Raw genomic sequence first — 21,884 nt, 5'->3', positions numbered from 1 at the left:
TCAGGAAGCCACTCGGTGCTGAGCAGCAGCGCCAAAGTGCACTCTTGCAAAATGCACCCGATCTCGCAGCAGCCACCATCGATTGGGTTAGCAGCGGGGCAGGAGCATGGAAAGTTCGCTTTACCTCTGGACCACCAGGAATCGGCAGAGGAGGTACGAGGACAGGGCAGGGAGGGGAGAGAGGATTTAGAGCCTGGCAGTGGCTTGCAATAATTCTGGGAGGGGGGGTGCTTGTCTGAATATAAACCATGACTCCCATTTTTGGGCCAATTTTTTGGTGCCCAGAAAAGTCATGCAGTATTAGCAACAGTACAGAGACTTGTGGAAATTCAGGCAATAGAGCCAGTGTCACCCGAAGAATCGGGCTCAGACAGATATTCCATATACTTCATAGTGCCCAAGAAAGGCTGAGAAGATTAGAGACCCATTATGGATTTCACAGATATCAACAAGACCCTGAAGATTCCGCACTTCTGCATGGAAACCGTGTGGTTAGTCTTTGCAGCGGTAACTCCATGAGAAATTCTAGCTTCCCTAAACTTGATGGAAGCCTATCTGTACATTCCCATATTTCCAGACCACAGGAGATTCCCAATATTCCATGTGCTGGATAGACATTATCAAATCTCTGTGCTCCTCTTTGGGTTGGCAAAAGCACCGTGCATGTTTACTAAGGTGATGTTGGTGGTAGCTGCACAATTCTACAGGGCAGCATTGCAAGTTCATCCATATCTGGACGACTGGCTGATCAATCTCCGCCGTTATCGGAAAGGTAACAAGCGGTGGCTTAAATGGTCCAGGTCAAAGGAACCCAACACAGCTAAAAAAAATAAAAAAAAAACCCAAAACTAAAAAAACCTAAAAAAATAAATAAAAGGCGGACCATTCCCCCCGAGCATTCAAACCTCCCGGCTTTGCAGTCTTTTCCTCTGAAGAGCAGCACCTCCTGTCAAACTATTAGGGTGGTGTATGTCATTCAATGCCCCTGTGGTCTTCTGTACATGGGGCAGGATTCTAGAGCCTTTAAGACTCGTCTGCTTGAACATCGTTCTTATCTATCCACTAAGCGAATGGATGAACCCCTGGTTGCACATTGCATTAAATTTAAACATGACTTTTTCTCCTTGAGATGTTGTGTGCTGGAATACTGCTCTAAACCTGTCAGTAGAGGGGACTGGCGATGGTTGCTCCGTCAGAAGGAACAACGATGGATCTTTCATCTGCAAACTGTGGAGTTGGGAGTAGAGAGTTGCGCGGGGACAGAAATCCCACCCGTCCCCGCCAAAGTCCCACCCGTCCCCGTGAGGAATCCCACCCGTCCCCATGAGGAATCCCCTCCGTCCCCGCCCGTCCCTATAAACTGCAGAAATAGTTATTTCATTTAATTATGCTACTGAATTAAAGGCTCTGGTAGAAACCCATTTACAAATAAGCAAAAAGACTTTATTAATTTGGAAATATTAATTGGGAAGAATACATACTTTGTAAACGGGTTTCTACCAGAGCCTCTAATGTTTATAAATTTTTATCAACACAACTAATATACTACTTTATCCTGAAGCAAAAAAAAAAAAAAGAAATAGAATTATTTTCCTACCTTTGTTTCCTGGTTTCTGCTTTCCTCATGTTCTCATTCAATTCCTTCCATCCACTGTCTCTCTTCCTTCTGCATCTTCCATTTGCTCTGTTACTGTGCCTCTCCCTTTCTTCCCCCTTCCAAATTGATCTGGCACCCATCTTCTTCTCTCCACTCCCCCCATAGTCTGGCATCTGTCTTCTTCCCTGCCAGCGTCTTCTCCCTACTCTCTCTTCCCCATTTCCTTTCAGCGTCCTTCTCCCCCCCCATCTTCCCCATGTCCTGTCAGCGTCCTTCTCCCCCCTCTGTCTTCCCCACGTGCTTTCAGTGTCCTTCTCCCCCCTCTGCTTCCCCATGTCCTTTCAGCGTCCTTCTCCCTCTCTGTCTTCCCCATGGCCTTTCAGCGTCCTTCTCCCTCTCTGTCTTCCCCATGGCCTTTTAGCATCCTTCTCCACCCCCCCCCCCCGTCTTCCCCATGTCCTTTCAGTGTCCTTCTCCACCCCTTTGTCTTCCCCATGTGCTTTCAGCATCCTTCTCCCCCCTCTGTCTTCCACAGGTGCTTTCAGAGTCCTTCCCCCCCGCCATTCCCATGGCCTTTCAGCATCCTTCTCCACCCCTTTGTCTTCCCCATGTGCTTTCAGTGTCCTTCTCCCTCCTCTGTCTTCCACAAGTGCTTTCAGAGTCCTTCCCCCCCCCCCGGCCCGACTTCCCCATGGCCTTTCAGCGTCCTTCTCCACCCCTTTGTCTTCTCCAGTGCTTTCAGCGTCCTTCTCCCCCCTCCTCTCCCGCTCCGGGTGCAGCACAGCCGGCCAGGTCCCCTTACTTTTGTGGTGCTTCCCCGACCGACCGACCGACAACAGCCCCGGTCCAACAAACCTCCTTGCCCTTAACCGCGAATCTAAATTACCTTCTTACAGCTTCTGTAAGAAGGTAATTTAGATTCGCGGCTACAGGGTAGGGAGGATTGTCAGACCGGGGCTGTTGTCGGTCGGTCGGGGAAGCGCCACAAAAGTAAAGGGACCTGGCCGGCTGTGCTGCATCCGGGGCGGACCACCCCCTCCCTTGGGAAGAGCTTCAGGAGCTTATTCTTCAGGTTTCATCGGTTTTGCGCTTTGAGGAGGACAAGAAATAACCTCCATGTGTGGTGGACCCCCTGCTTCGGGGAATCCAGGCAGCCTCCCGTTCTTTTCCTATGCATCAGGATATTCGGGATGTGGTGCATACACAGTGGAAGTTGCCCGACCTACCCTTTCATTTGGTGCAGTCCATGGCTCAGCTTTATCCCATTCCTGATGGGATAGAGATACCTTTATGTCTTGTGGATTCGGTGGCTTCAGCTATTGCACGCAGGCATATGGTGCCATTTGAAGATGGTTCGGCCTTGCGGGACTCTCAGGATCAAAAGTTGTAGTCTCTTCTTAAGCAAAGTTTTGATGTAGCTGCCTTGGCAGTCCAGGCGGTGATTTATTGAAGTCTGGTGGCCTAGGCTTGTTTCCGGTGGTCCGAGCGAGTTCTTGGCTGCTAGTCAGATGACTGGTCCTTGGTGGATCAGGAGGTGACTAAGACTGAGCTTGGCGCTTCTATTGGATACCATGTTTGATCTGTTGCAGGCTTTGGCCAAGTCTATGGCTCTCGGAGTGGCTTCTCACTGTACCCTGTAGCTCTGGGGTTAATAGCTGTATGTAGACATTATTTTCTTTTAAATGACTGTAAACCATCTAGGTAAAATATCTGATAGACAGTTTATTAATTGAATAATAAACTTGGAAACTTGGATGCGGCGTCTAATGCTAAGCTTAGTAAATTTCCTTTTTGAGGCTCTTTCTTGTTTGGCGAGGATTTAGACAAGCTAGTTCAGGCCTTGACTGACTCTAAGGTGCCCCATCCTTCTGAGGACCATTCTCGCCCGTCTATGTGGGGTGGCGTTTCCTGGGGGTGTTTGTATGATTTTTGTTGATACCGCACTGGTTGGGAGACGGCTTCTTTTCCTTCCAGGGGCCGTTTCTTTCAGTGCATGCAGTCCTTTTGGGGTGCCTGCCAGGGGGTCGTGACTCCAGAGGCCCCTCCGCCCAGCCCAATGACTTCCTCTGTTGCCGATGGGAGCCCAGTTGCACGAGTTTTACCTGGGGTGAGCCGAGATCACAACAGATCAGTGGGTCCTTGGAGTGATTCGGGACGGTTATGCTCTGGAGATTTCCCAGCCCTTGCCAGATCGTTTCCTCTCTTCTCCTTGTCAGGCGGCTTGGAAGAAGCGGGCTTTTCGTCAAATGCTGCAAAGGTTGCTCGACCTCAAAGCGGTGGTCCCAGTACCCCCTCGGGAGGTTCACACCGACAGGTATTCCATTTAGTTTGTGGTGCCCAAGAAAGAAGGGTCTTTTCGGCCCATTTTGGATCTGAAAGATGTAAACAGGGCGCTCCGGGTTCCGTCTTTTCGCAAGGACACCCTAAGATCTGTCATTTTGGCAGTCCAGTCTGGAGAGTTTCTCTGACTTCACTCGATCTGACAGTGTCCTCAATTCAGGCTTCCCATCAGTGTTTCCTTCGCTTTGCGATTTTGGGAAGGCACTATCAGTTTTGTGCACTTCCTTTTAGTCTGGCCACAGCTTTGCGGACTTTCACCAAGATTATGTTGGTTGTGGCGGCAAAAGCCTTATGCAAGGAGGGCATTCTGGTTTAACCCTATCTAGACGACTGGTTGATTCGAGCAAAACCCTTTCAGGAGAGCTCCTGGGTGACAACTCGAGTTGTGGAGTTACTGGGATGGGTGGTCAACTTGTCCAAAATGTGGTTGGCTCCGCCTCGGCACCTGGAGTACCTCTGAGTTCTCTTCGACACCTGCCTGGGGAGAGTCTTCTTTCCAGAGGCCCGAGTGTGCTAGTTGCAGTTGCAATTTGCTTCCTGATGGATTGTTGGTGTCCTCAGGCGCAGGATTTTCTACAGGTCTTGGGGTCAATGGCGTCCTCCCTGTACGTGGTCAGGTGGGCTCGGGCTCACATGTGCCCACTTCAGTATACTCTACTTTGGCGGTGACCACCTCAGATGCATGATCTGGACTCTCCCATTCCTCTTTGGAGATTAGTTCATTACAGCTTCTGCTGATGGCTACAGTCTTCCAGTCTGGTGCAATGAGTGAGTCTGGATCAGCCTCAGTGGATGGTGTTTATCACGGGTGTCAGTCTCCTCTGTTAGGGAGCTCAATGTCTTGGTCGCTCGGTTCAGGGAGATGTCCTGGTAGATCAGTGTTCTGGAGACCAGAGCCTTCCAGTTGGCATTGCTACCGTTCTGAAGGGCAAATCGGTTCGGGCTCTTTCAGACAATGCCACGACGGTGACTTGATGGCCACAAGTGTCAACATCAAAGCACTGAGGTTCCTCAGTCGGTGCAGAGATTTCCAGGCCGAGGGGCTGGATGCTCTGGTGCAACCTTGGCCGACAGAAAGCCTCCTGTATGTATTTCCCCCATGGCCGATGGTGGGCAGAGTCCTTCTTCACATTGCTTATCACATCGGCCACATGATCCTGGTGGCTTCATACTGGCCCAGCACCTGTGGTACGCAGATCTGGTTCCGGTTTCCTGGAGACTTTCCATCTCTTGGGCTTATGTGCGAGTTTGGCATCTCTTTGAGGAGTGGTGTTCTGCACATGTCGTGGTTCCCCTTTGCGCTTCTTTGCCTCACATCTTGGAATTCTTACAGGATGGTCTGGACAGATGCCTTGCCTGGTCCTCCCTCTAGGTTCAGCTTGTGGCTATGTTTTGCGGTTTGTTACATGGTCGGCGTTTGGCCTCTTCTCTGGATGTGATTCGGTTTTAGAAGGCGGCAAAGTTGCTCCGTCCTCCAGTGCGGCCTTCGGTTCCAGCCTGGGATTTCAATCTGGTTCTTTCTGTGCTCATGGATTGATGGATTTTTAGCTTCTTGGCTGCTGAACATTGAAGGACCTTCTCTTAAGGTGGTCTTCCTGGTGGCCATTACTTCTGTGAGACAGGTTTCTGAACTGCAGGCCTTTTCATGTAGGCCTCCCTTCCTGGAGTTTTTTTAGGAGCGGGTCGTGCTGCGGACAGTTCCCTCTTCTGCCAAAGGCGGTTTCGCCTTTTCATGTCAACCAGTCCATGACCCTCCTGGTCTTGGGAGTCGGGAGGGCTCTTTGGAGCAGAGATGGCTGCGCAAGTTGGATGTCTGTAGGGACCTTCGCTCTTATGTTCAGCTGACCCAGGAATTCCGGAAATCGGATCGTCTTTTTGTCCTTTTAGCGGGCCCTCGTAAGGGGGCAGTGCTTCTAAGACTACCATTGCATGATGGATCAAGGAGGCTATCGCTTTGGTGTACCTTCTTCAAAAGAAGCCTGTTCCGGAATTTCTCAAAACTCATTCCACTCGGTGTCAGGCAGCTTCTTGGGCTGAGTCTTCTCTTGTACCTCCAGTGGATATCTTTTAAACTGTTGTTTGGTCTTCTTTCCATTCTTTTGTGCGACACTACTATGTGGATGTTCAGGTGTGTCAGGACGCAGAGTTTGGTGAGTGTGTTCTTGTGGCAGCCCTTTGGAATGTCCCATCAGTTTCTGTGCCTGTCTAGAGGGATGATAAAGAAGGAGAAATTAGATTCTTACCTGCTAATTTTCTTTCTTTTAGTCCCTCCACCCTGTCGTTTTTATTTGGAGTTTTGAGCAAAGAGTATGTTTTTTTCCGGCAGTGTATTTTTGTCTGGGTTGTTAGGGGAGATTAAAAGAGCAGCAGCATTTGGTTTGGCTGGTGAGGTTGTTATTCTAATCAATATCCCACAGTATTTCTCTCTGTTGCTATTCTCCTGGGATTGAAGTTTCTGTTATAGTTCACAGTTATTAGTTTCTTAGTTCTGCTTGCCTATTCGTCAGACTGATTGTACTTGGGACTACATAGCCCACTTATATTACAGCCTAAAGTTTGTGTCTCAGTCTCCACCTGCTGGTCGAGGTGAGCTATAACCCATCAGTTTCTTTGCTGGTCTGGAGGGACTAAAAGAAAGAAAATTAGCAGGTAAGAACCTAATTTCTCCTTTTTATGATCACTTTGTTTCATTTAGTTGTGGTTGAGTAGCATTGTACTTTAATGTTTGCAGTTTAAGTAGAACAAATTTATGTAGTTTCAGGGAGTTTCCCCGCATCTTTCTCTTCTGTTTGCACTCTAGAAGCTTTGATACCGACTGAATGTGTGGAGTTCATCCCAGAGTGATGGGAGGTAGAGCATGAAAGCAAACAGTGGGCTCTCTATAACCCTCGCAACTAATGAGGGTTTAACCCAATGTTCAAGACTACCAGTCCCATTTGCAAGAAAGAAGATTAGCAGGGTAAGAACCTAATCTTTCCATATTGTAAACAAGTGATTCACATCTATCCATCCAACTCTACTTGGAACAGGTAGATGTAAATCACTTGTTTACTGTTTTCAAAAATACTAAGACTAGGGGCCTAGCCTCCAGTGCCGCCAGCAGCACTTTTCATTTCACGGAGGTAGGCAGCCATCACAGCAGTCCCGCGTCCAGCGCAACGACAGTGGTCCTTGGAGGCTCTTTAAAAATCAAGGGAAACCGAAAGGAGGGAGCCGCCAGTGCCGGCAGAAGCACTCTTCATTTCATCGGAGGCAGGCAGCCACCGCAGCAGTCCTGGCATCCAGCACAATGAGAGGGGTCTTTGGAGGCTGTTTAAAAATCAAGGGAAGCCGTGAGGAAGGAGCCGCCAGTGCCGCCAGCAGCACTCTTCATTTCTTCGGAGGCAGGAAGCCACCGCAGCAGTCTCGGTGTCCAGCGCAATGAGAGGGGTCCTTGGAAGCTCTTTAAAAATCAAAGGAAGCCATGAAAAGGGAGCCGCCAGTGCCGCCAGCAGCACTCTTCATTTCTTCAAAGGCAGGCAACCACCATAGCAGTCCCAGGGTCCAGTGCAATGAGAGGGGTCCTTGGAGGCTTTTTAAAAATCAAGGGAAGCCGCGGTACGCGGCCTGCAGTTGCGTGTCCAAAGGGACAGGACATGCCCCTTTTGAGCCCCTTCGGAGCCCGTGAGGAGCCGGGAGAGGACTGTTACCAATTCCTTCCAACATGGGCAAAAGAAAGGCAAAAATCCATCTATTAGCCTCAGGTGTGGGCCCAATGGATCGGCACCTTATGGTTTCTTCATTGCCACGCTTGGAAAAGCAGGTAACTTTAGATATACAGTCTGCTTCCCCCTCCTCTGGGGAGCCATCACCACTTCCCCAGCCATTGAGCTTTACAGGAAGAGTAGAGACACCCTCCAAGGTTGAGGATGTAACCTCCTCCTTACAACTGTCTGATATAACTGAATTCAGTGTTTCAGATCAATCTGGTATGGTGGGAACAAAAGGTTTGACTCCGGTACAAATGGTTGTGGAGCCAAGCCTGAATGTTCTCCCTAAAGATAAAGTAGTCACTTTAAATGATGTTTGGCTAACTGTTAATAGAATTGAGTCTTCATTGCAAAATACAGTTTTGAAATTGTGTCAGTTCTCCTCTCATATAGCAGTTAAAAAAAATGAGCATGAAACTCGAATAACAGAGCTAGGAAATAATTTAGATAAATTAGATAAATCAGTGAATAATTTACAGAGTACTGCCTCTGCTAACATTAATGATAGTATAGCAGTTCATGCCAAGATGGAAAAAATGGAGAATTATATGAGAGCCAAAAATCTTCATTTTTATTAAATTTTCCTATCACTCATTACCTATCTCCATTGGAGCTATTAAGAATGTATATGAGGGAGATTCTGCAATACTCTAATGTGGATACATTTGAACCTGATATTTATTTATTCAATTTTCTATACCGTTCTCCTGGTTCATAGTCTAAAGCGCGCGAGGACAAAGGTGCGGACAACTGAGCGCAGGACTTCATCGCGCCGAAGAAAAACCGTATTTTAAAGGGCTCCGACGGGGGGTGTTGGTGGGGAACCCCTTCCCACTTTACTTAATAGAGATCGCGCTGGCGTTGTGGGGGGGTTGTAACCCCCCCTCATTATACTGGAAATTTAACTTTTTCCCTGTTTTTTAGGGAAAAAGTTAAGTTTTCAGTATAATGTGGGGGGTTACACCCCCCACACTCCCCCAACATGGCAGCGTGAGGCAGCGCAATCCCTATTAAGTAGAGTGGGGGGGTTCCCCCCCCCCGTCAGAGCCCTTTAAAATACGGGTTTTCTTCGGCGCGATTAAGCCCTGTGCTCAGTTGTCGGTGCGCCTTTGTTCTCGTGCGCTTTTGACCCATAAGTGTTCTCCCAGGGGAGCTCAGAACAGTTTACATGCATTTATTCAGGATCTTAAGCAGTTTTCCCTCTCTGTCCCGGCGGGCTCACAATCTATCTAACGTACCTGGGGTAATGGGGGGATTGAGTGACTTGCCCAGGATCACAAGGAGCAGCGTGGGTTTGAACCCACAACCTCAGGGTGCTGAGGCTGTAGCTTTAACCACTGTGCCACACTCTCCGAGGGCTTCTAGGGAGATGATAGTTGAGGGGAAAATAGATAAATTAGTATCACCAGACAGTTTGGATTTGTCTCATTTTCTTGAATCCTCTAAGGACACAATTACAAAACGTGCTACACTCTTGGTAGCTTTCAAAACAGAACTAGAGAAACAGGTTATTTTGAAGTTGTACTTTACTAAGAAACAAGCTCTGTTTTGTGGCCAACGAGTGTTAATATTTCCTGATGTCTCTAAGCAGACTCAGATGAAGAGGAAGCAGTTTCTATTGCTTAGGCCTTAGCGGTGGATGCAACCTTCTTAAAATTTCCTTGTAAATTCCTTATTTCATTTGCAAGTGACAAATATTTGTTTCTGGATCCAGTCCAGTTAGAAGATTTTCTTAGAAATAAACCTTTGCAGATAGTTTCTTAAATTATTATTTGTTTGCTGGAGAGTGTAATTGATGATTTAAAGAATGTGCCACATCTCTTAGCCTGCCAAAATGTTAAACTTTGTTACTTTATCTTTTTTTTTTTAAGCTTTGGCACTTTCGGCCATTTAATGTGGACTTGATCATTGATAATGATTGCCTTTGAGTTTATTTGATGAGCATTTATATGCTATGTTTGAACTGGATAAACCTCAAACAGATAGACAGGTTAAAATGCGGTAAATCACCGGGCCCGGACGGGATCCACCCAAGGGTTCTGAAGGAACTAAGACAAGAAATAGCGGGCACAATCCAGCATGTTTGCAACCTATCCTTGAAAACTGGTAAGGTACCAGAGGACTGGAAATTGGCGAATGTCACACCTATCTTCAAGAAGGGATCGAGGGGTGACCCCGGGAACTACAGGCCGGTGAGCCTGACTTCAATTATAGGGAAGATGGTGGAAGCTATGATCAAGGACGGCATTTGCGAGCACATCGAGAGGAATGGCCTACTGAGAACAAGCCAGCACGGATTCTGTAAGGGAAGGTCGTGCCTAACGAACCTTCTGTACTTCTTTGAGGGAATAAGCAGTCGGGTGGACAATGGGGAACCCATAGACATCATTTACCTCGATTTTCAAAAGGCTTTCGACAAGGTGCCACATGAAAGGCTGCTTAGGAAGCTGTGGAACCACGGGGTGGGAGGGGATGTGCACAGATGGATCAAGCACTGGTTGTCGGGTAGACTGCAGAGGGTCGGAGTGAAGGGCCAATATTCTGACTGGCGGGGAGTCACGAGCGGTGTGCCACAGGGATCGGTGCTGGGGCCGTTACTCTTCAACATATTTATCAATGACCTGGAAAAGGAGGCAAAGTGCGAGGTTATAAAATTTGCAGACGATACCAAACTGTGCGGTAGAGTTAGGTCCAGGGAGGAGTGTGAGGACCTGCAAAGGGACCTGGACAAGCTGGAAGACTGGGCAAACAAATGGCAAATGCGCTTTAACGTGGAAAAATGCAAGGTCATGCATATAGGGAAAAAGAACCCGTTGTTCAACTACAAATTGGGGGGGGCATTGTTGGGAGACAGCAGACTTGAGAGAGACTTGGGTGTGCTGGTGGATGCATCACTGAAGCCATCTGCACAGTGCGCAGCAGCCTCGAAAAAAGCCAACAGAATGCTGGGCATCATAAAGAGGGGCATAACAACCAGGACGCGGGAAGTCATCATGCCATTGTATCGAGCGATGGTGCGTCCACATCTGGAATACTGCATTCAGTATTGGTCGCCACACCTCAAGAAGGACATGGCGGTACTTGAGAGAGTCCAAAGGAGAGCAACGAAACTGGTAAAAGGGCTGGAACACTGCCCATACGCCGAGAGGTTGGATAGGCTGGGGCTCTTCTCTCTGGAAAAAAGGAGGCTCAGGGGAGATATGATAGAGACCTTCAAGATCATGAGGGGCATAGAGAGGGTGGATAGGGACAGATTCTTCAGACTGAAGGGGACAACAAGTACGAGGGGGCATTCGGAGAAACTGAAGTGAGATAGGTTCAAAACAAATGCAAGGAAGTTTTTTTTCACCCAAAGGGTCGTGGACACTTGGAATGCGCTACCGGAGGAAGTGATCAGGCAGAGTACGGTACAGGGATTCAAACAGGGATTGGACGGATTCCTGAGGGATAAAGGGATCGTGGGATACTGAGAGAGGTGCTGGGATGTAACACAGGTATAGAAAACTAACCAGGTAATAAGTATAGAAACCCAACAGGTCGTGCATGTGCAAGACTGGAGGGTTAGGACTACGATGGGAAGATAGGACTTTAATGAGAAACCAAGGTGGCAAGGGAGCCCCTTCTGGTGATTCAGACAGGTTGTGACCTGTTTGGGCCGCCGCGGGAGCGGACTGCCGGGCAGGATGGACCTATGGTCTGACCCGGCGGAGGCACTGCTTATGTTCTTATGTTCTGTGTTTTTGTTATGTAAATGCAACAAATAAATCAATAATAAAAAAAGAAAAAGACTAGGTGGCCTGTGATGAAGCTACTAGGTAGTAAATTTAAAGCAAACCTTAGAAAATATTTATTCACTTAACATATAATTAAACTCTCAGATTTGTTGCCTGAGAATGTAGTGAAAGCAGTTAGCTTTGCAGGATTTAAAAAAGGTTTGGACAATTTCCTAAATCAAAAGTCTATAAGCTCTTATTAAGATGTGCTTGGGGAGATCCACTGCTTATTCTTAGAATAAGCAGCATAAAATCTGGTTTACTCTTTGGGATCTTGCCAGGAACTTATGACCTTGGTTAAACACTGTTAGAAACAGGACACTGGGCTTGATGAACTTTTGATCTGTCCCTGTATAACAACTCTTATATTCTAATGAAAGTAATATGCCAGTTAATGTGAAAAAGCTTAAAAGATCAACATAAATGGTCAGATATATTTAGTGCTTACTTTGCTTTTCTGTAGGAATTTGAGAGAAGCCAGGGATAACGCTGTTGCTGAAAAAGAACGAGCTGTTTTGGCTGAAAAAGATGCCTTAGGGAAATATGATCAACTCTTGGAACAGTAAGTATCTTTAAAACACATATAGCTATCCAGATAGCAGATCTCAGCCCTACATGATAGAATCTAATTTATGAATCCCATGTATAGCACAGTTCCTTTATGTCCTTGTCTGATCCTTCTCCAAACAAACTATCATATCAGAATGCTGCGACTGTACATAATATGCAGACTTTTGTTTCCACTTAAATGTTTCTTCTACCAAAGGCATTTCCCATGCCTCCAAGGAAATAAAAGACAAACTCTTGATAGTAGACTTGATGCTCTTTTTTCCTTGGATATGTCAGCGGCTTTCAACTTGGTTGACCATGCTATTCTTCTTAGTCGACTAAAAGATATTCAGGTGACTGGATCTGCTTTTCAATGGCTCCTTGGGGGATTTTTTCTCAGCAAATATTGCGCCGGTTTTGGCGGAAAGCACCTCCATTTAAGAAAATTTTAAAAACTTTTTTATTTCAAGATGCATTTGATACATGAAATGACATATTAAAATTTCCTACATTTTATAATAATTTAATAAAAATTTTATTAATCCCTTTGCTCCTTATTGATTTTTTCCCTTTTATGTGAATTTCAACAAATAACGACATTGTAACTTTCCCCTCCTCCCTACTAATTCATGTTTGTCTAGATGTTAACAATTTTTAACTTTATTTAAGTTACATTGATTTTTTCGTCAATTTTAATACTATCACTATACTATACTATACTATACTATACTATACTATCACAAGTTTTATGTCTAACTTGTTTAAATTGTATGTTAAATTGTATGTTAAATCACCGTCTGGTGACTTTTAATATGTACATCGCTTAGATATTGTGATAAGCGATTCATCAAATGTCAATAAACTTGAAACTTGAAACTTGATTTTTGGCTACAGCCTCAGGTGACCTTCCCTCTGTATTGGAGAAACAGGGGCAGGTTTCTGCCAGGTCCCCTGTTTGGCAGATTGTCCTGATGTGCCACAAGTGGAGTTTTCCTCAGATTTTGTGCAAGCCTTGTGCAAGGCTTATCTTCAGTAAGCTGGGGATCCGATTTTCTTCTCCGAGAGTCTCGGGTTTTACAGGGGGGTTTGCGCCCTCCGCGTCCACTCCCATTTGGCCTCCTTCAGCACCAGTTCTGACCCAGTCCCCCCCCCCCCCCCCCCAGTTTTGTACAAACGCCCAAGGGTCTTGTGGGATGAAGATCTTTTCTTTGGGGAGGCGGTTTCGCCTAATGAGGACTTGGACCCCTTAGGGATCCTCCAAGATTATTTAGGGGGGACGGATGCCACTGGCAGGTGTTTCTCAGATCTGCCAGCTGGCGAGGACGTGTCAGTGGTGCGCATTTTTCAATGGGACAAGCTTCATGAACTGATCTTCAGATGGGGGGGCGTGACTTGGCAGCACGCTGTGATGGACATGTGATCACATTGCTCCTCAACCCCAGGCATAATTAAGGTGTTTTTTTTCAAGGCAATGGGCACGTTTTCCTTCCCACAAAACTTTTTTAGTAAGTCTGATAATGGCTTCAATGGGGCAAACAAAGCTAGAGCAGCTTTTGCAGTGAGCGGGACAGCAAAACGAGTGAAGCATGATCAACTGACCCCGTCAAAAATTCCACTTCCTAAAGAGGCTGCTGAAAGTGCAGAAAATGCTGATATGATGGAGGAATTGAAAAGTATAAAACTATTACTTCAAGACACGGTTGGTAAGTTGGTGGAGGTAAAGGAAGAGGTGGCCAATCTGGCTAAGCAGATGGAACTGGTGAATCTGAAAGTGACACAGCTGGAAACCCAGGTGGAGCAGACAGAGATTGGTATACAACAATGTAAAAAAGATAGTCAAACCATACAGGAGATGAGAAAGCAAATGAAGGATTATGAACATAGGGGAAGTCGGAATAATATAAGAATTTGGGGCTGGCAGAGGATTTGGAAGGAAATGATGCCGTTGCATTTTTTAGAAGGGCTTCTACCAAAATTGTTTCCGTTAAGCTCAAGATTCCCGTTAGAAGTTGAACGGGCTCATAGGATTCCATCGAGGAAATCAGCTGGTCAAGCAGGCCCAAAGCCGTTAATATTCAAGCTATTACGCTTCCAGCAGGCCCTTGAAATTTTAAAGCTTACAGGAACCTGAATTATAAAGGATCCAAACTAATTTTTGTGCCAGATTTTGCAAAAATAACTGCTAACACCCGTACACAGTTCCTTCTTTTACAGCCAAAAATGAGAGAGCTGGGTATCTTCTACGGTCTTTACTATCCGGCAGTAATGAAGATCACGAATGGGTACAGAACAATGCAATTTGAGGATCCTGGAAAACTCAAAGAATATTTAACACAGTCGGAACCGATGTCTTCATAGACCCTGAAGGAAGAAGGATTATGGGAGAAATTGCGTTAATTTTATTATAATTCTGAATTTATATTTTAAACTGGCAAATTTACATCTACTTGATTTAAAGATGAAGAATATACTACAGAGGAAAAGAGGATTTTTGCCGGTTTTATTTTTATGCCATGAAAGTAGTTTTATTTTACTTGTATTCACCTAATTTCCTGAGGTATTTAACTACAAAAGCTTAGTATATGGCTAATATGGTTGTATTTTTCTTTTTTGTCAAAGAATCATTAATATCAGTAGTGAGGATGGTGGTTATAACGGTTTTACTGCTTGAGCTGGGCTGAGTACATTCGGGTGACTAAGTCGGTGCGCTGATTGGTGGAAAATATTCCATTCACTCCTCTGCTGAAAGGGACGAGAAGAGAAACATTGGATATAACATCTTGTGAGCAGTACTGTGGTAACTTTAAAGCAATGTGGTGAGATGAGCTCCGTTGTAAATTAGGAAGGTACTACTCTTAATGCCTTTCTTGGAAATAGTGGCGTTCTTCAAGCTGGTGATGAATTGAATGAAATATGCAGCCAGCGTTTCAAGTCTGACGACAGCGGCGGTTCAAATATTAGTGATTTCATCATAGGATAAGCAAGCGTTTCCAGCTGACAGCAACGGTGATTTCATCTCAGATAACGCTTGGAATGAGTTAACAAAACAGAGACCTTTAATTTTTGTAACGAAGACTGAGAATCTGAATCTTGCATAGAGGAGAGCAGCTTCTTTTGGGAGACAGAATATAAGTCTAAGGGCTCCTTTTACAAAGCTGCGCTAGAATAGCACGTGCTAAATTGCCCAACACGCTAGCCGCTACCGCCTCCTTTTGAGCAGGTAGTAGATTTTCAGCTAGCGCGCGCTAATCCGGTACGTGAGTTAAAAATGCTAGTGCACCTTTGTAAAAGGAGCCCTAAACAGCCTGTATTCTCTGCTTTTGAAATTTTTCCTCACAGGGAACTGAATGGATTACTTGGCAACTCTTTGTGGTACTTTCTGCATGTAGCCTCTGTTTCCTGTGCTCTGACAGACGACTCAGGCCTCCCTTGTGTATAGGATTACATTCAGATTTGGATGGTGTGGAAATTGGACTGTATGACCCCGGGTTTTAATGGATACAAATTGAATGGTTATGAAATGAGCAAAATTCATTTGTTCTTTTATTTTTGATTATCTGTCTTACTTTGAAGGTGTAATGTTGTGGGAAATTAATATAACAAGAGATTGATTTCGCTTATATTGTAGGTTTTTTTTCCCTTATTTGATTTATTCTTATTTTTCTGTTCTTCTCTTGAATCAATTTGGATTTGATGTTAGCTCTAGATGTGATCCAATATTGTAATTTGAAAATGCTTAGACAATTACAGATGGAAGTGATCATTCATGAGGGACTAGGGTGGATTAATTAGTATTCTCAGTATAGTGTTCTGAGTGGGTAAGAACAAATGGAAATACTTGTGTGGCTTGGCATTTAGTAATGGTTATTATTAATTGTAGTTGGATATGGTTGAACTTGTATATGAAAGTTAGGTTTTTAAGTCTAAGTATTCTAATTAATTTTTAGTTCTTCTGATCTATAAGGGGGATTAATTGGGGATATTTGCTAATTAATGAATTTTTATTGAGCTTTATTGCTTTCTATTATTGAAGGAATCTCTATTGGTTTTATTTATGAGAGGAAATGTGTTTTTAATGGAGAATATGGATGTTTTAATGAATGAATAAAGTTTTATTATGATTTTTAACTGAGATATAGAAAGGGTTTGCAAAAGAAAAAAAAAATTTTAGACATGTTAGTAGATTTAATATTTTATTTTATAATTTATAGGGTGATTCTGGGAATAGAAAATCGATTTATATAATTTCAAATTATTTTAAATGTGGGGCTAAAGTACATAAATTTATGAATATAATGTTTAATGATTTAATCGAAACATCTTTACTGTTCTATTATGTATTTCATGGTATTTAAAGTATTATACAATATTTTAAACGGTTTGGGTTTGGGGGGAAGAGGTATAGAGGTCTGGGAGGAGTCTGTGATTACTGGTCCTAATGGGTGCTCCAAGGCAGTAATATTATTTATGAGGAGGGGGAGGGGGAATGGGGGTTCTTTTAAAGGTGGTTTGGATGTGTATGGGAATTAGGGGTAATTTCAATGTACCTGTTATGGCCCCTTTTTATTAAAATGTTACAATGGAGTTAATAAAATTTTCTTTAAATGTTAATGGACTCAACCATCCAATTAAAAGGAAAAAAATACTTAATTTTTTTTAAAGCAACAGGATGCAGATGTCTGTTACATCCAAGAAACGCACTTATCGGCCATAGAATCAAGGAAGTTGGAGGGAGGGTGGGTAAAATACAGTTTTTTTCGCCCCTGCTGTGGGAAAGAAGGCTGGGGTGGCTATTCTGGTTCATAAGAAATGTCCAGCTGTATTTAATTTGATTGCTGCAGATCCCTTGGGTAGATGGATTCATGTGGATATGAACTTGGGGAATAATACGCTGGCGCTTTTCAACATAATATGCCCCTAATTCAAATCAAGTTGAATTTTTCAAAACTCTCCAGAAGTTGATACTACCACTGGCTACTTCTAATGTAGTAGTGGCAGTGAACTTTAACGCTGTTATGGATCCATTGCTGGACAAAAAAGCTAGTAAGATTTTAAAGTCATTAGGATTAGAGAACTTAGTACAATCTTGTGGTTTGAAAGATATATGGCGGATCCTTCATTTTAATGACTGGGAATTTTCTTTTTGCTCCCACGTTCATAAATCATTTTCACGAATAGATTATATATTTTTTTCAGATCAATTAGTTCAGCAGGTAACAAAAGACACCAATCATTTTGTCAGACCATGGTGGAGTTTGGATTGAATTTAAATTTGCTGAACAAGATAGTAGACCTGTGTGGAGATTTAATAATACATTGTTTGCAGATTCAAACTTTCTTGAAGAATTTCAGTTAAAAATGAATGAATATTTCCAAATCAATGCCTCAGAGGAAATCTCCTTAGAAACACTGTGGGATGCTTTCAAAGCGACCTTGAGGGGGCAAATCATTTCTTATTTGACACATATTAAGAAACAACTTAAAAAGGAATTTTCTAATTTGGAACAAGAAATTAAGGTTTTGGAGTTAAAATTGGCTGAAAAGTGAGAACAAATTACTTTGCAGGCCTTTATAAAAACTAAATGTAAATACAATGAGATTTCTTCACAGTTGGTCAGGAAAGATTTGTTTTTTCAACAGTCTTTGTATTATGGAAAAGAAAAGAAAGGTAAAAATTGTTGCAATTAAAGATGAGAAGGGAGAAATTCATTCTAAAATTGGAAATATTTTACAACAATTTTTGAACTTTTATAAAGCTCTATGTTCTTCTGAGCCTTATTCAAAATTAAGAACTAGAGGGTTTAGAATTTTTTAAATTAATCAAGGGACCAAAAATTCATGAGCATATAAAAGGAAGTTTTGAGGAGCTTATATCGCTGAAAGAATTACAAAGAGTTGAAGTCCCTTAGAGTTGAATCTGCTCTAGGTGGTGATGGTTTCACTGTAGAGTTTTAAAAATCATTTCAAAGTACCCTATTACCTCATCTGTTAAATTTATATCAGGCTCAATTAACTAATGGTTGTATTACAGGTACTATGGCAGAATCTGTAACTATAGTTTTGCCGAAGCCAAATAAAGATCCTATGTTAGTTTCAAATTACAGGCCTATCTCTTTAATTAATGTAGATGGAAAACTTCTTTCTAAGTTATTGGCTTTATGTTTGGCTAAGGCTCTCCCTTATATTATTGGTATGCACCAAACGGAGTTCGTTGCTCAGAGACATTCTTCAAATAATACCATACTTGCTTTCCACATGTTAAATTTAACAAAAGCCATGAATGATCCGGCCTTCTCTGTATCCTTGGATGCAGAGAAGGCCTTTGATCGTGTAGAATGGACCTTTATGTATCAAGCATTGGATTGGTTTGGTATTGGTTCCAGATTTATACAAATGATTCAAACCTTGTACAGCTCCCCTTCTGCTGGATTATGTATTAATGATAATTTCTCAGAGCGTTTCTGTCTGCAGAGGGGAGTTAGACAAGGGTGTCCCTTATTTCCTTTGCTTTTTGATATCGTACTGGAATCCTTATTATTGGCTATTCAACAAGCAGAGGAGATCCAGGGTATTCCTTATGCAGGTCGGGAATATAAATTATCCCAGGAAAAGCAGGCAGCCTATTCTCACATATGGGTGACGTCATCCATGAAGCCCGGATGCGGACAGCCTCGCAAGCAGAAACTCAGAAGTTTTGAGTCTGCTGCACTGTACATACGCGAGTGCCTTCCCGCCCAGCAAAGGGCAAATCTCCTCAGTTCTCAGTTTTCCGTGGAGCCGAAAAGTCTGTCTTTGACGCTCTTCGCTAAACTTCGTTGCTTCGTGCCTTCTCTTCACCGCGGTTTCTGTTAGTTATTTTTGCGAATCGCCGTGTTCATTTCTTTATTTTCTATTACTTTTTTTTTAAAAAATTATTTTTTCCTCGACTGGCGAGCCGGGTCGCACGCCTGCAGCCTGCGGGCTTTGACTTTGAAGCGGCTATTTTCCCTCCTATGTCCCGGCCACGGGCTTCAAGACGTGTAGGCACTGCCAGCGTGCAATTTTCTTCACAGACCTACACTACTGGTGTCTTCGCTGTTTCAGGCCAGATCATAGTCCAAAGTCGTGCCCTCGCTGTGCTACTCTTCAACCTCGAGCCCTTAAAGTCGGGTTCAAGTGGAAAAGCTGTTCAAGATGGACTCTTCAGCTACACCCTCGACCTCAATCTCTGGCTCAGTTCAGGCTTCAGCTGGAGTTTCTACTGTTTTCACTACTCCGACCTCGAGTCTCATCAGATCTTCCTCGTTCGGATCGTCATTGACTTCGAGTACACCTGCCTTATCTTCTCCTGAGCTCCTTTCAGGTCAGATACCTAAGCAGAAGGTGGTCTTCAAGTTATCCAAGCACAAGTCTAAGCATGCTTCTCCTGCCACCTCGGAGCCTTTAGCCTTAGCAAGTGATCCAGTTTCAGTCTCGGATCCACAATTGCAGTCTTCTCTCCAAACCATGTTAGAGCAGCAATTTGTTCAGTTACTGAGCAAATACAGTCCTGCCTCGTCTCTGCCTCCTGCAGTCCAGCCTGGGCAATCAGCAGTCTCCCGCGAGATCGAGTCCCTGCCTGTGCCTCGAGCTGAATCTATACACTATGTAAGGAGTCGAGTCTTTGCGAGTGTCTGGTCTGGAATCTACACACTCTATGCAAAAAGTCGAGTCTTTGCGAGTGTCTCGATTGCAATCTTCACACTCTATGCAAGGAGTCGAGTCTTTGCGAGTGTCTCGACAGGAATCTTCACACTCCAAACAAGGAACCGAGTCTTTGGGAGTGCTTCGAGATTCCTCGATCCAAACCATTGAGTCTATGGGGTTTCAATCTACAGCTTCTAGCCCTATTCATTCACCAGCAGCACTGCCCATTTCCATACATAGGACGAAGTCGCCTCGGTCTCACACGAGACCTGCTTCCAAGCAGTATTTTCGTCGTCGATCGAGACCCTCATCAAGGCATCATCGACGCACATGTCTTCCTCCAGAGAAAAGCCTTCCTCGTACAGACCTCCATCCAGACCTTCCACTTCGAGGCCTTCTACGCCTCGTTCAAGGACCCCAAGGACTCAGCTGCTTCCAATGCCTCCTCTGCTTCTATCTATTCCTTGGGTTACCAATATTTCAGAGAGGCTTCACCTTCATTCTCCACTCGAGGCACCTCGAGGTCATCGCGTCCTTCTCGAGGCCAGGCTCTGGAGGATCAGTTGTCCTTCTCTTCCTTTCTTCGCCAGATGGCTGATGATCTGGATATTAAATTGGACGCTGGTTCTAAATACTCTAAGGAGAACTTAGAGGAAATGCATCTATCTCAACCTCCTGCAGAGACACTCAAGCTTCCTCTTAACAGGCTTCTGTCTCAAACGAAATCTGGAGACTCCTTATGTGATACCTGCTGTTCCATGCAAATTGGAATCGAGGTATAGAACTCTACATTGTAAGGGGTTCGAGAATTCACAATTGTCTCACCAATCTCTCCTTGTAGTATCCTCGTTGAAGAGAACCCATCCTTTCAGAGTCTATGCCACAGTACCTCCTGGAAGAGAGGGCAAGAACATGGACAAGTTTCGCTATCGCATTTATCAGAACTCTATGATGGAGACGACCTCCTATGGGGAAAAAGGAGGATAGAGGCATAATGATGGGTCCTCAACTATAATTTTGTCTTCACTACAGATTTCAAGTTCCTGATTGATCATCTTCCAAGTTTTATGAAAAACCTGGATCAACACAGGCAGCCGGAGTTTCTAGAACTCTCTGCTACTTTGGTTCAACTCCGCTTACATCTTCTGCAGTCATCTCATGATGCCTTTGAACTTACTTCCAGGGTCACTGCTTTCTCAGTAGTGATGCGCCGCCTGGCCTGGCTTCGCACCATTGATGTGGACCACAGTATTCTGGATCGTCTGGCTAATATTCCTTATGAGGGCAATGACCTCTTTGATGAGTCCATAGAGGCCGCCACCAAGAATTTGAACATGAAAAATCTTCTGTTTCAATTCTCAGACCAAAGCCAAAGTCAGCTCCTGCAAAACCGTCTCGACCTCTTCCATCCTTCCATAGGCGTTATCCACCAAGGGCGGTTCCTTACACTCGAGCACCTCCCAAGAAACAACAGCAGCAGAAGCAACAGAAACTGCAGCCTTCTGCTACACCCAAGGCTTCTCAGCCTTTTTGACTGTCTCAAACAGAGCATAACCTCCATCATTATGCCTCTGTCCTCCTTTCCCCCCATAGGAGGTCGTCTCCATCATTTCTACCATCGATGGAAGACCTTTACATCCGACCTCTTGGTGTTATCAGTAATAAGAGAAGGATACTCTCTTCATTTCACTCAGGTTCTACCAGAGCTTCCTCCAAGAGAGTATCCTTTGAATCCATCCCAGACCGCCCTACTTCTTCAGGAAGCTCAAGCTCTGCTTCATCTCCGTGCCATCAAGGAAGTTCCTTTGGACCAGCAGAGCAGGAGTTTTTACTCCCATTACTTTCTAGTTCCAAAGAAGATGGGCGATCTGCGACCCATTCTGGATCTCAGGGCTCTCAACATATTTTTAGTCAAAAAAATTTTTTATATGATGTCCCTGGCGTCCATTTACCCCCTTCTAGATCAGGACGATTGGTTATGTTCTCTAGATCTCAAGGAGGCTTACACTCACATTCCCATTCACCCGACCTCCCGTCAATACCTCAGATTTCAGATGGGGAATCTGCATTATCAATACAGAGTGCTACCCTTCGGCCTGGCATCATCTCCCAGAGTGTTCACCAAGTGCCTAGTGGTTGTAGCAGCAGCTCTAAGGAACCATGGTCTTCAGGTGTTTCCCTACCTAGACAACTGGCTCATCAAAGACTACG

General features: G+C 44.4%; 1 protein-coding gene across 6 annotated transcripts in view; it reads left to right on the top strand.

Moving 5' to 3' along the window:
- Positions 1–21,884, top strand: part of PIBF1 (progesterone immunomodulatory binding factor 1) — a 302,877-nt gene that overhangs the window by 113,457 nt on the left and 167,536 nt on the right. For all 6 annotated transcript variants that reach the window (XM_033947509.1, XM_033947506.1, XM_033947507.1 and 3 more), the window contains one exon: positions 11,923–12,021. In XM_033947509.1, the coding sequence (XP_033803400.1) occupies positions 11,923–12,021 (99 nt within the window). The remainder of the gene's footprint in view (positions 1–11,922; positions 12,022–21,884) is intronic.

The sequence above is a fragment of the Geotrypetes seraphini genome, chromosome 6, assembly GCF_902459505.1.
Source record: "Geotrypetes seraphini chromosome 6, aGeoSer1.1, whole genome shotgun sequence".
Classification (NCBI taxonomy): domain Eukaryota; kingdom Metazoa; phylum Chordata; class Amphibia; order Gymnophiona; family Dermophiidae; genus Geotrypetes; species Geotrypetes seraphini.
Note: the sequence above shows the minus strand (reverse complement) of the source record. Positions and strands in the feature narration are given on the sequence as shown.